At 41.5% G+C, this 15013-nt stretch overlaps 1 protein-coding gene across 3 annotated transcripts in view; it reads left to right on the top strand.

Moving 5' to 3' along the window:
- LOC144772891 (acetylserotonin O-methyltransferase-like) overlaps positions 1–14795 on the top strand; it is a 667360-nt gene extending 652565 nt beyond the window's left edge. For all 3 annotated transcript variants that reach the window (XM_078657558.1, XM_078657559.1, XM_078657557.1), the window contains one exon: positions 13939–14795. In XM_078657558.1, coding sequence (XP_078513684.1) covers positions 13939–14150 — 212 coding nt within the window. In that variant the 3' untranslated portion in view covers positions 14151–14795. The remainder of the gene's footprint in view (positions 1–13938) is intronic.
- The last annotated feature ends 218 nt before the right edge of the window (positions 14796–15013 follow it).

The raw sequence follows: 15013 nt of genomic DNA, 5'->3' as shown, positions 1-15013 counted from the left end.
TCTCACCAAAAACTTCACAGCTAAGTCGGAGTACATTTTGAGGAGGCTACTACCTGGTTGATTTGTAATACACCTGTGCAGAAAGCACACTATGCAGTCTTCAATCTCAATAAGTAAGGAATATATAGCTTACCTGTTCCCGCCACCACCGTGGGAACCCCCACAGGACCGTCCGCCGGCTCTTGCACCGCTTCCTCCCCAGAGTCCTCCGAGTCCTCGCCCAACACCGCCACCTCCGCGCTAGCCCCGCCACCAGATGTTCCACCTACAAAGTACATTTAAGAATGTTAGAATACACCACTCACTACTATATAATATTTGGTCTAGGAGTAATAAAGAAATGTTAAAAAAACAGAATACAATGTAATAATTTGTGACTGTCTACTCTAAAGTAAAAATGTCCCTTTTTCCAGGGAAGGCTGTTGTCTTGCTGCACTTTTATGCACAACTGATGAATGCTTGCTTTTTATTTTTAACACGCACCACTTTTTCTCCTTACAGACAGAAGCTTGACTTCTAAGAACACGAGTCCAGGATCAAGTTCAAACCAGGTGAGAGCTCGGCTCGACCACAAGAAATGTGTCTAATTAATCGTCAGCACTAAGCACTTTTCCGTTTTCAGTTAAATAGTTTTATGACAAAGTTGATTTTAATAAATGTGTTTACCTTTAATAAAGCTATTAAACTTAAATAGACTCTGTGGTTTTTGGTCCTCCAGACTAGAGTGGATGAGCTAAAGGTTTTGGAATTTTTGCAAGCATGAGTGCCTCAGACACTTCTTGACTGTGACTCCGTACTCTTGTCCTGCGTAGGATAATCTAAAGATCATTGGGGATCAATCATCGGTGACTTCGGGAGCTAAATGACTCTGCCACACTATCTAGTCAGTAAGGAGACAGTGCATAGAGCTATTGCTGAATAGAATGGGAGTACAATGGAATTGCCAAATGTCCAATCTTAGTTAGCTACACAGACAGACTAATAAGAATAATCTAGTAATACCACATGGAGTCATATTCGAGGCAGGATAAGAATTTATATCCAGTCTACAAGAAGATCAAAGACGATTTAGAAAAAATCGAATGAGGAACGCTAGGAAAAAATAGGTACTCTTTATTAAAATTTAAACTTACTGGGGCCAGCAAAGGAGCCCTCGCCTGCCCGATCCTGGCCTGCATCCTCCTGAACAGCACCCTCCTCCTGTGTCCTCTTGCCCTTGGGGGGAGCTGATGTACAACATGAAAGAAAGAAAGACCAGAAAACATGGATGAGATTTGTCAACCAAATCAAACATTTCAAAAGAACAATAAAAAAATATTTTGGAGAAATAGCAAATAGATAGACAACTATTCCACGGGATCTATCTCATGTGGTATACTACGTTATTCGTATTGCCTGATTTGCGGACCGTTGACTTAGAAAGTTCCTATGTAACTCAATAAACAGACTACTAAAGAGGTTTGCCTAGGCCTGGCAGGCAGCAGTCCGCAGCACGCGAAGTGACAGACAAAGTCCATCCTGCTTGCAGATCAGTGAATACTCAAACTATCAATCCACCGACCACCGCCACTATTTCTTCTTATAGCCATGTGTCTAAAGGAAGGACTGGACTTCAGTCTGTTGGGGCTGACTTAGAAGTCCCTTGCGGCTCATTTTCCTCCATTGTTGCATGACTTTTGTGACGCAGCGGCAGAACAAAAGACTCGCCATGGTGTTGGTGCGGCGTATATATGCATCACGTTGTAAAGCCCTGCGCCATCAGGGGGCGTTCCGGCGCAAGGGAGGGCGTACCTGCGCAGGAACGAATCCTAAAAGTGGCTGAGGGAAATCTACAAGATGTCAATCAGTCACTTTTAGGACAATGATGCATGACTCAAACCCTGCGCGCTTGAAGCCGACGTACGGCTTGATGCAGCATTGGGGAGATAGGGTACCCCAGAGCATTGCTGGAGCTGCGCCATCGTTGGCACGCAACTCCAGCAATGCGCCGCCTTTACGGCACAGATGCGTAAGGCTTCTGTGACATTTTGGGCCAATGGGTGGTGGTGGCATGGCACACAATTACTGCCGCACCCCTGCTACTTTGCAGGGATGCGCCGGTAATTGAAAATATGACCCTTAGTGTCTAGCATTACGCAGTTCTTATCTTTACACTACACTCATACATAATTTCTCAGGCCAATGAAATGAACACAAAATACAAAACAAATAAGCATAGTAGCAAGCAAGGCTACTGAGAAGGAGAGCAGTGCACCTGAAATGCATAGAAGATTTTGAAATATAATTTACCTACAATGTAATCGGCAGCATTATTGCTCTTGGTAAAGAACAAAGATTTGCAAATGACAGAGCCGGATAAAACAGAGTAGTGATGAATAGCTACTACTACTCACCAAGCCCGGGGACCTCTACGCCGAGCGCGTCCAGCAAGTCCCGCTCCCGGTCCATGACATCTGTCCAGCGGTGGGAGGCCTGGTTATATGTGCACCGGACCCCAGAGAGCTTAAACATGGCCCGGCACACCTTCTCCCACCGCTTCCGGCGCTCCCGGATGCCATAGCCGGTTGCGATCTTGCCGCCTCCCAGGATCGTCTTGGGGAGGCGGCGCTGGACGTGGAAGATGAGTGCGGCCACCTCCTCCGCGCTAAAGATCTCCCGTGGCACCACTTGCTCCCCCCTCAAACGCCCGCACGGGAGCCGGGCACGGGGTGCGGGACCCTTCCCCTTCTCAGGGTGCTTCCCGGCTCCCTTTACCATGGTCTGGGCAGAAATAAAGTTAAATGATATAGAAGAAATAGAATAGTGAAGAAGAAAAGAAAAGAGTTTAAAAAAGTAGTTTAAAAGTAACTAAAAGCAACAGAAAACACAAAAATATAGAGCTAGAAAAATAGAGGGATAGATTAATAAGTAAAATAGATCAAATAAACTTCAAACAAGCAAAGGATGGCAGAGATTCAGAGAGGATACCGAAAGCATGCCCAGAACCATAGCAATGAATGAGAAACAAGATGGCCGCGCCCGTTCACGACCGCGTGGGTAAGTTCGCGCGAGATTTTCCTCGCGAGCACGCGCGAAATTGTACTAGCGAGCAGCACAGTTTGCGAGATTACACATAGCGGCCGGAAACGGAATTACGTCACGCAAACAAGATGGCCGCGCCCGTGTACGACCGCTAGGGTAACTTGGCAAACGTATAGCTACAAGCGCCTCGCGAACACGCACAAAATCACGCGAACATACACGTCGCAAAGAAAAACTTAGTGTATTCGCAAGCATTCGCGGCTTCCGAAATCGATCTCGCACGGATTCGCGCCCCAAAAAACGCGCGAAATTGCAGAAAAAACGATTTTTGCTAAACTGAAAGCAATGAGCAGGTGCAAAAGTTCAAACTTAACATTAGTAACATTCACTCTAGTGCTTCCTGAGGGGCCCCTCCAGAGTTTGCAACTATTCTATGACCCTGCTATGACCCAAACAGCAGGCTCATAGAATAGCTACAAGTAGACCATAAAGGTCCTGTGAAAAAAAATTGCACTGCAACAGAAAGCAAATTACAGATAAGGAAGGAAGCAGGTGCCAGCCAGACTGGAACTTTCAAAATAACTGACACATTAATCAACCCCAAATTAATTCATTGCAGTTGAAGTAGGGGAGGTGTGCTTGCTTTTTTCAACCCCCATAAACTACAGTGATAAACAAACCTAATGGGTGGCAGTGAGGATGTACCAGAGGGTGGCATGGGTGTCCCAGAGGGTGGCAGTGGTGAAACAGAGGGTGCTGTGAACCTGTGATGATAAACCAGACGTAGAAACAACATAGTCGCGGCCGTTGCGAGCCGAAAAGTAAGTTCGCAATTGCGAAATTGTCCCAAAATCCGCGCGAACGCTCGCCAACACAAAAAACGGGAAAATCCGCAAATCCGCGAGAGTTCGCGTATTCTCGCGGATTGCGAATCCGTAAATATGCAAATTCGCGTACGCGAGATCCGCTAGATCCGCCCATGCTTAGTTGACACCAGAATTGGATGACTACAGGAAAGGGTTACAAGAAATAATGGGCTTAGACTTGCTGAGCTCTATTCCCTGGCTTAAACATATTAAATCATGGTTTTCCATCTTAGGTCTCACACAGTTATGGGAGCACCCAGAAAGGCTACCGCATACCACAAAAACGTTGGTGAAAAAAGTCTTTTGGTCTTTTATAAACAACCAATTAGTCAATGGGAATAGATGTGGGACTCTTGTGAATAACTTTGTATCATTTAAGGATGAGCCCCTCTTTGAGATCTTCCTCGACGAAGTTGAGCCTCCCCTTGCAAAGACCTTATTTTTGAAGTTCAGGTATGGAAACCTTATGACCAATCACTTAAAGGAATATTGGTCAAGGAAAAACAAAGACGAAACTCATGTAGCAAGTGGGAATTGCTTAATGTGCGAGGGGAATTACAAAGAGGATGAGGTTCATATATTGTTTTTCTGTCAAGCTTACTCTAAAGCCAGGAAAAAATGGATCAAACCATTGTGTAACATTTTGGGTATTAGGTCATGTCATCTCGCATATAGATTGATTAAGTCTGATACTTCCCAGATCATTGTTTTTAGTGTTAGTAGATTCCTTTACTGTGTTTATATTGCCAGAAGCAAAAAAGGTTTAAAAATGTGACCAGAAATGTATTACCATTTTCTTGTACGTTTCAACGGTGGTATACCCAACCATGCAGGCATGTGTTTTAATTATTTTATTTATTGTGTCAAATTTTTAACGATTGTACATTGCAAAAATGGTACATTTTCTTTCTTTAACTTGTATGTATTGTGCAATCTTTTATGGCAAAGTGCCGAAATAAAGAAATAAAGAAAGAAAGAAGAGTCCTGCCAAGCATCACATTATTTTCAGGCTTGGGTGAAATTTTAATTAAGCCAGAGTAATAAGAGTTAATTTAGTACGTTCTTGCTACTCTTGTGTGACAAAATTACCAAACTTTATGCTCATATGCCCGTTTTTGTAATGATAAATAATTTGGGGCAAAAATGTCTATCCAAGAGCACAGGAACAAAGCTGCTACTGTTCCTGTTCTTTTGCATTTAGTGCATTTTCTCTGGCTAATTTTGAATGCAAGGGTGCATCTTGCGCTATGCAAATAGCTCTAAATGCAGGGTTGTAATGCTGTGTAATCCAGTGTAAATATGTGAAAGTACACCACAGCAATTTATACAAATTTACATAAATTACACCCACCACCAATTATTTTCCAATTTCCAAGCTGTGATGGCTTGGGAAGGCCACAGAAAAAAGTCTAACTAATAAGCTAAACAACACAATCTTAAAAGAGCACCTACTAGTCACCCACCCATCGGGTTTCAGAGCAGGTTTTATCTTTAAAAGTGCTACTTCAAAATTGTTGTTTGATATATTTCACAAATTTGAAAAATGTGACTCTCTCTGATTATTCCTTTGTCCCTACCTTGCCTGGGAACAACAGAAGCCTCGCCGCAGGACCGGCTGTGTTGCCTGGGGAACCGTCGCCCACGCCGCACCGGGAGTTTAGAACTACACTCCCCACGGTGCTTTGGGGCCGCGCACCTGCCTGACGTTACAGCCAAGTGCCTGGAGGCGCTTAAAAGACCAGGGCGCCTCCCGCGGCGCGGGAAACTCTCTCTGATTATTCCTTTGTCCCTACCTTTGCCGGGAACAACAGAAGCCTCGCCGCAGGACCAGCTGTGTTGCCTGGGGAACCGTCGCCCACACCGCAACGGGAGTTTAGAACTACACTCCCCAGGGTGCTTTGGGGCCGCGCACCTGCCTGGGTTTGTGGGTTTATAGGGGAATAGGGTGGGAAGTAATTTAATTGTAATTAAGTAAATAATTTCTTTCATTTATTGGTATTGATTTTAAATTTATTGTTAATTAATTTTTATTTGGTAATTAATTTCTATTAATTGGCAATTAATTTTTATTAATTGGTAATTATTTTGTATTAATTAAATATTTGATAATTATGATAATTGTATTATTGTATTTTCTGTAGTGGGATGTGGGTTTATAGGGGAATAGGGTGGGAAGTAATGTAATTGTAATTAATTACATATTAAAAATACTTTTTGTGTATTGATAATTAATTTACTGTTAATTTTTAGTTGGTATTAATTTTTATTATGAATTAGTTTTTGTTATTGAAAATTAATTAGTTGTTAAATAATTATGAATAGGTTATTAATTTTTAATAACTAATATGTAGTTGTATTTCTAATTAATTATTACATAATATTAATTTGGTTATTAATTTCAATTAATGTTTTATTGGTATTGATATTTAATTTATTTTTAATAATATATTAAATCATTACTTTCCCTACTGTTAAACTCACTGGAGTGGGAATAGTAATTTTCACCCTCCCGCTATCCAACTCTTTCCCTACTGTTGCACGCTCTTGAGTGGGAATAGTATTTTTTACCCCTACGCTATCCAACGCTTTCCCTACTGTTGCACTCTCTGGAGTGGGAATAGTAATTTTTACCCCTATGCTATCCAATGCTTTCCCTACTGTTGTACTCTCTGGAGTGGGAATAGTAATTTTTACCCCTACGCTATCCAATGCTTTCCCTACTGTTGTACTCTCTGGAGTGGAAATAGTATTTTTTACCCTCCCGCTATCCAACACTTTCCCTACTGTTGCACTCTCTGGAGTGGGAATCGTAATTTTTACCCTTATGCTATCCAACGCTTTCCCTACTGTTGCACTCATTGGAGTGGGAATAGTATTTTTTACCCCTACGCTATCCAACGCTTTCCCTACTGTTGCACTCTCTGGAGTGGGAATAGTAATTTTTACCCCTACGCTATCCAACGCTTTCCCTACTGTTGCACTCTCTGGAGTGGGAATAGTATTTTTTACCCCTACTCTATCCAACGCTTTCCCTACTGTTGCACTCACTGGAGTGGGAATAGAATTTTTTACCCCTACGCTATCCAACGCTTTCCCTACTGTTGCACTCACTGGAGTGGTAATATTAAATGTTACCCTCCTGCTATCCTACAGTAAAATATTGTAAATTTTTTATTAATAACTTAAATTAATTATATCTTAATTTTAAGGTTATTTGAGTATTTTTAAGTATGTTTTAGTTAATTATATTTATTATTTCATTAATTTTAAATTACTTTTAAGACATTTAAAAAAAATCGATATTTTGACTGACTATATTTTTTACAGACTATATTTTGGATTCAATATTTTTGTACTTACCTGTTTGTAGATAGGAATTCGATATTTTGGCATTTTATATTTTGGTAACTATATTTTGGTAAGTCTATATTTTGTCATTCTATATTATGTCAGTGATTCACGTAGCACACTTGTCGAGACCCTACAGATATTGACTAATAGAGTAGCTAGTTTGAAGGAAATGGTCAGTGTAAGCAAACATATAACAAATACAGATAAAGCCAAGCAGGCCCAGTTAGGCATACATATGATCAACGCAAATGATTCACATCCAACTACTGATCCACCCATGGGGAATCGCATACTATCCCAATGTGATTACTCACAAACAAATTCTACCTTAAAGACCAACAGAGATATGCCTTTATCACACGCGGACCCAATAAATCTCTCAAATATGGGATTGGCCCAGCGCAAGCCTGAAAGTTGTGTCCCCGGTTCAAGTGGCCAAACCAACCAGAATGCCATGGACATGAGGGATCGCTTAGATTTACCCCCTGCAGCCACCCCATATGTGGTGGTCCTGGCCAATGTGCCTACCCTGGCTCAGGGAAAGCACGAAAGTTGGTTGGAACTTAGAAACAAATCCCTATACTGGCTGGGTAAACAAACCTGGCTAAGCAGCGAATTATTTAGTTGCTTTAAAATGGCAAGAAGGGTGGAGTGGGTAGGAAAACTAAACAAGATCTCCCCCGGCGATTGCATTGCCTTGACCTTTAGCGATCCCAGACTTATCCATGAAATTGTATTTCGCACTAGACATTCTTCCATATTTCATAATTCTATAAGTATCAACTCGTTGGGGGTATTTTACCCCCCCATCAATTTACAGGCAGGACCCCTAAACACCAGCAAGGAAGAACATCCCAGGCTACCCGCACACCAAGGTGGAGTATCCCTCTACATAATCCTTATGAGGCCCTATCGGGCATGGACGACCAGGATTGACATGGGAAGATCAGAAAGGGGGAGCAACTCCACAAGCTGTCCAGCCTGCCATTGATTGCCATTGATAGAACAATATGAGCAACAGGGACAGGGCCCCGTCAGTATCCCACAGACAATTAGAGTGTATAATGTCCTACTTGAAACTATCGAGCTTACTGATCAGAATAAAATGCCTTTAGATAGTACCCTGACAAGCAAAGCTCGAAGACAAGAGGCAGAACCCCTAATGTGAATAAGTTCATTGCCAACCACGAGTATCACAGATGGCCCACGCGCAGAGGTTGACGATAGTGTTCCCACCACAGAGATGAAATCTACTAACAACATCTTATGTTGGAATGTTGCGGGACTGACAGATACAATAACTTACCCCCCCATGGCTGGAAATTGTAACCAAGCATAGTATTTTCTGCTTACCGGAAATGTGGACCATAAATGAGCTACACATTATGGGCTACCAAACTTTTCACACGCCAGCTACTGCCAGTGCACAGGGTAGACACAAGGGGGGGCTATGTACATCTATCTACACTACATGGGGATCCAAAGTAGTTAAGTTCTTGTCAACAGAGTACTACCAAATCATAGTAACCCCTTGGGGAGATCTAAAAAACATGACACTCGTAAACTTTTACAACAACATTCCAACACAATTGCTGGAAAATGTTGTAAATAACCTAATGCCCAACCTATTCAAATTGGAGGAACAGATGGCCGGAGACATGGCCCTGTTATGGGTAGGCGATTTCAACTGCACCCTATTCCCTCGTGGTGCCGCAGGTATCTGCGGTTTGGGCGACAATAAGGAAGATGCTCCTACTCACTTTAATCACTCCAAGCTGGGGGACCTACTGAACAACTTGACTTCGTATTTCACCTTGTCACATGTTAATGAATTATATTCTCCCACTAACCCCTTTCGGACCACTTTTAATGGGAGAGGGTGTAATTCAACCACCAATTTCACCCTCTTATCCTCAAGATAATCAGGGTCAGTACTAAGCTGGGAAATACTTGATACCATCCTTAGTGATCACTACCCAATCTCGATCACTATAAAACCTAAGGGTATCGAGCAAAAACCGCTGGATAACCGATTATATAATCCATCAATAAGGGTAGCCAGCAGTAATGGGTACTGTATTAAATGGGATAAGGTGGAGCATGTGGCTTTCATTCAAAACGTAGTTAAAAACACTTATGAGGATATCCAAATCTGCCTCTCAAACAAGGATGAACCCCATATAGTTATTGATTCCTTTATTAAAATCTTAGCGGAATCAAAAAGACTTCTAACTAGCTTATCCTGCCACGGCTCGAAGAAGGGACAAGGCTGGTTCGATGAGGGCTGCACAAGGCACTCACCATCTTAAAGAATGCCTAACATGCCACCCCAAGATCCAGTGAAACAATTCGGAGAGCTAGACAATCTTATCGTGCCACCATAATCAGCAGGAAAAAACAACTAAAGAAAGATGCATGGCTGGCACTCCATGAAGCATCCGAAAGAAAAGATAATATAGCTTTTTGGAAGGCAGTAAATGCCCTATTCCTGCAAAGTAAACAGGCGGACCAAATTGACCTGGCAATCCCGGGTGAAACCTGAGTCACACACTTTAAAGGCTTATATGACAAGGCAGATACTGTGGAACCCAGATCCTTACATGGAAATGATGTTGGTGCATCTGTGGGGCACAACCTACCTAGTGCCTTCCTTCCCTTTGGGCATCACGTTTGAATGTGAGGAAGTCATCAGGGCATTAAAAGAAAGCCCCTCAGGGAAAGCACCTGGTCCGGATTGTGTCCTCATAGATGTCTACAAATCTGAGATTGACCTATGGGCCCCCTTGCTCACTAACGTGCTTAACTCCTCAAATATCTCTGGATTTATCCCAACCTGGCCAGACGCAATCGTGGTATCGATCTTTAAAAAAGGGGACAGGAATGATCCCGCCTGTTACCGCCCGATGTCGCTACTCGATGCCTTGATGAAAGTTGCCGGGAGGATTATCTTAAATAGGATCGAGGATCGGACGGAAAAACATGATGTAATCTCAAACTTACAATATGGTTTTCGGGCAGGCAAAGGCACAATAGAACAGGGCCTCAATTTGGCATTAATAATAGCACACTCAGGCCAAAAAAGGAAATCTTTTTGTCACTTTTGTGGACTTAAGTTCCGCATTTGACTGTGTGGACCATGAGATGCTTTGGTCGATACTCACTGAGATTGGTATAGATAAGCAAATTCTTTTGTTCATCAAAGAACTTTATAGAGGGGCAGGTGCCAGAGTCCGATATCGGAGGAGGGGTGAGTGCTCTGAGAAGTTCGAGATACGCAGAGGCATGAGACAGGGGTGCATTTTTGCACCCCTGCTTTTCACCCTATACATCAACGCGATTGGTCCACATCTCAATGAATCGTACTATGACTATCCAACAATAAGCGGGTCATCAATACCAATACTTTTGTATGCGGATGACCCCGCAATAATGTCCCGGACAAAGGTTGGATTGCAAAGGGCAGTAGGGAAATTCACTGATTTTATGAGAAGCAGAAGCCTAAAAGTAAATGTCTCCAAAACATATACTATGTACTGTGGAGCCGGGACCAGAATGACACCATGCTCAATATTTCTGGAAGGGAGAAAAGTCGAGAGTACTGATAGGTACTCCTATCTAGGTATTAACTTTGACAGAAGGGGCACATGGCAGGCAGCCGCAACAGCAAGGCATTTAGCTTTCTCCAGGGCCACAGGTGCACTGGCTAATTTTGTCAAAAAACTGGGAGGGAGACCGGTTGGTGAACTTCCACAGATCTATAAATCAAAATGCGTATCCACTGGTACTTATGGAGCAGGCCTCTGGGGGATTGAGCACGCAGAATACATCCAACTCCGTGAGAATCATTTCATCCGTTATCTATTAGCAGTTCCCAAATGCACAGCTACATACGTTGCTCACAATGAACTAGGCCTCCCATATATTTCCGACACCATTAAATCTTCCCCCATATTATTGTGGTACAATGTATGGGTAAAACCTGAGACGAGCCTGAACAGAGATGTTATTAAAGACTGTCTCAGGCTAGATGGTGTGGCCAATATAAAATGGTTTAAGCATGTAAGAGAAATGCTTAAAGACATTGGGCACCCGGAATATTTTTCAAGCCCTGCAAGTTTGGAGGCTGTGTCTAGAATTACTTTGAAAAGGATGATCCTAGAGCAGCTAGACAATAAAAGATGGCTCTTGGAAAAGGGTAAACGCACAGTGATAGAGAACCAACTAATTACTATTGATGGCGGGTTTCAGCGGTATTTATTATTAGAATCATGCCCCTTTGCCCGTATGCTTCTGACCCGTTTCCGTACGGACACCTTTTTTAGATTAATCACTTTCCCGCTATGTAATGATTGGACAGGGGAGAGACTAATCTGCCCGTGTGCTGACATCTCATACCAGTCCAACATCCACTGCGTACTGTTCTGCAGGTTTTATCTCATTCCGAGGGAAAGATTCCTGAAACCCTTATTAAAGGCCTGGGGCTTACGTACTTGCAGAGTGGCCTTTTACAAGTTAAAATTCTTAGAAAACGCATACGTCATCAAAGTTGTATCTTCTTACTTGAAACTTGTTATCAGGTTCAGGAATTCAATGTAAGATATGTGATTATTATCATCCATCTATCTATATTAGATTACCTTTGGAAAACTTGTATATAGAGTATTAAAAAAGTGCAATTATTTTATATAAATGCTTAAAATGTTACTTTTTAATTCTGATCATATAAATTTGTATTGAGTGGAGCGGCGTTTATTCTTTGACAAATCCTTAGCCCCCATGAACTGGATTACATCACGCCATCTTGTTAATGCACTCAACATTATATGTATTGATCTTTTTTAACGTGTCTTTTAAATGAATGCTTTTATGATTTTGTACTTTAAAAATCGAATAAAGCTAAATTGACTATGACTATGACTCATGGCTTTTAGTCATCTTAAACCTATTGGCAATATTCTATGCAGTCAGTTATGGAAGAATACTTCAGACTCTTGAATACCACACATGCTATCAAGGTGAAGTCCTAAAATGGTTCACATCCTTCCTGGCTAACAAATCTAAATGAGTGAAGACTGAAGACCACACTTCTAGCATCACCAAAATGTCACAAGAGGTACAGAAGAACACAATTGTTGTCTAAACTTTATTTACTCTTTGCATAAACTCTAAGCCTAATCCTGAATCCAAGGCATAACCATACACCGGTGCACATATTACACCCACCTTTATTTATAATCTCAACAATCAAAGAAATGTTCACTCTAAGATTTTGATTATCTCAGTTATAAACCTAGATGATATAGAGAGAGAACTTCCTCCAACTAAACACACAGAAAGCAGAATTCCTGCCTCTCCATTTCAAGAGTACAATCGACCTTATTCTTCTGGAGTACTGTATTGTTTCTCACCAACTCCGACTCTCTTTGCCAAATGTCTAGGCTTCACTTAGACTTGTCACTGACACTGATAACTCAACAAATATGGCTAAATATGCCAATTTCCAACAGGAGAAATAGAAGGAAATTCATCACCTCATCTCCACTGATTATTGCTACACAGAGATCCTTTCGCTAGTTGTCTCCTGACTAGATTTCATAAATTACATTTCAGCAGCAGCCCTAAAACTTCATTTACTCCACTCCGAGTAATCCTAAACTCTGCTGACATTCTGATAAACTCTCTAGCAAAAGACACACAGATGATGGACAAATTGGGTTAAATCCATTGTTCTTTTACTCACCATGCCACCCCAGTTTAGACCCAGCCATATGCAAATCAGTCTTGACCCTGTGCTCATGGGAACAGTCCAGATCGAGCAGCCAAGCCAGGTCCTCCCTGAACATGAAACAAGCATCCTGGGACCATTATGGGGCATCACCCCTCATCAGCCAGGCTAGCTTGAATCCAGTGACACAGTGAGCCCCTGACCCACGTCTGCACACTTGGGGCAAAAAAACAAAAGACACACAGATGATGGACGGAATGCAGAGCAAATCAAACATTCTCTCCCAGTCAATCGATATGGGTTAAATCCATCGTTATTTTGCTCACCATGCCACCCCAATTAAGACCCAGCCATATGCAAATCAGTCTTGATCCTGTGCCTCATGGGAACAACCGGAGTACCATCAAAATGTGTTGACTCGTGCAAAGATCAATTAATGTAAAAACTCCTCTGTACCAAGCAAAGCCACTCACTATCTCATGTGGCTCAAGGATCTCAAATGTCACACAAACTCTTTTCTTGAACGTCCTAAATTGAGAATATCAAATGCCCACTCAATTTTTCTCAAGGAACTCAAGGCTCACTGTTTTTAACAATTCCTAGACTAAAACCCCTAAAACAAAAATTTGACATATAGAACTTGTAATGCAAGAGATACAATGACTACTTCAAAATCCTCTATGTAACATGGGAACATTTAGTACATTACATCCACATGTAATTACAACAGATCAATAAATATGTAAAGGATTCTTCAAAGTAATCATGGTCCCAACTAGACTGTTATGACAGGGATCCACTGTTAAAAGTCCTGGAGTTGTTAAATCATTCAAGAAATGTTATAGTAGCTTATTTTTCGCAATCCTTAAACCTTGCACCGAAATATCAGAAATGATTCACAGTTCATGCATATCTGAGCTATGCAAAATATTGTTTACGAGGAAACCCAACTAATGCTGTCTTTGTTCTTGCCAGGTGGTGCGGTGCTCCTGGTGGAAGGCTTTCTAAACGAAGACAAAAGTGGACCTTTGACAGCCCAGTTCTTTAGCTTGATTATGTTGTTACGAACCGAAGGCAAAGAGAAAACTCAATCCGAATACACCAAGCTCCTGAAAGCAACTGGATTTAGGGACATTGAAGTCAAGATAACTGGAAAGTTATATGATGCAATATTGGCTAGAAAGTAACATGCTGTGTACTTACTTTGTTCAACCCTATGTGCAATGGGAGATCATGCATGCTGTTTTACATGCAAGAATGTATGTGTGTGTTTGCAGAGTATCTCGTGTTTTTTTCTGGATATTGCTTATAGAATTAATGCTTCTCCATACTGCCTGCTGTTAGTTTGTGAAATTAAGTGTTGCGTTAATGTTAAAAAAACAATCCTTCCATGAACAACCAAACATGAAAAACTAAATATAACTTTGTATACTGGTAGGCTGTATCCCGCAAAAATAATCACATCACCCCCCCTTGTTTGCCTCCACTTCCAGTTTTTCATCCACAAAGTCTAGTCTTGCTGTCTTAGAATGGGATTTGAATAAAAAAAATGTTTTTGCACTGATCTGCCACCTTTAATTCCTCCATGATGGAAAGAGTATCTTTCTCTGAGAAAAACACACCTTTTCATAACAAAACACACTTTGTGCTGGAAAGTAAAATGCTTCTGCCACTTTGCGTTGTTTTCCTTCATGAGAGTGCAGCAAAAAAGCTTTGTAAATCTGGCCCAATACCTGGTAATTGGGGACTTGACATCAGGTGAGGTAGAGTTAGAATGATTTTCAAAATGAATCTATATTTGGATTGTTTAATAAACGTACATTGTATAAGAAGTATGTTACAATATTATTACAGTTGCCACAGAATTAATCAAACCATTTAGCGTAATTATCATATAATCATGAGACTAACTTTATGAGTTACAGCCCAACATGAGTTGAACTGTCGGAATCGCACTTTTTCTTGCCCTCTCCTCAAGAATCCCATCTCCAGGATTTCTGCCCAGTCTTACAATTTTATAACAACATGCCGTTACTCCATTATTAAAACA

This window comes from Lissotriton helveticus, chromosome 8 (genome assembly GCF_964261635.1).
Source record: "Lissotriton helveticus chromosome 8, aLisHel1.1, whole genome shotgun sequence".
NCBI classification, from domain to species: domain Eukaryota; kingdom Metazoa; phylum Chordata; class Amphibia; order Caudata; family Salamandridae; genus Lissotriton; species Lissotriton helveticus.
This window is presented reverse-complemented; position numbering and strand designations above follow the sequence as displayed.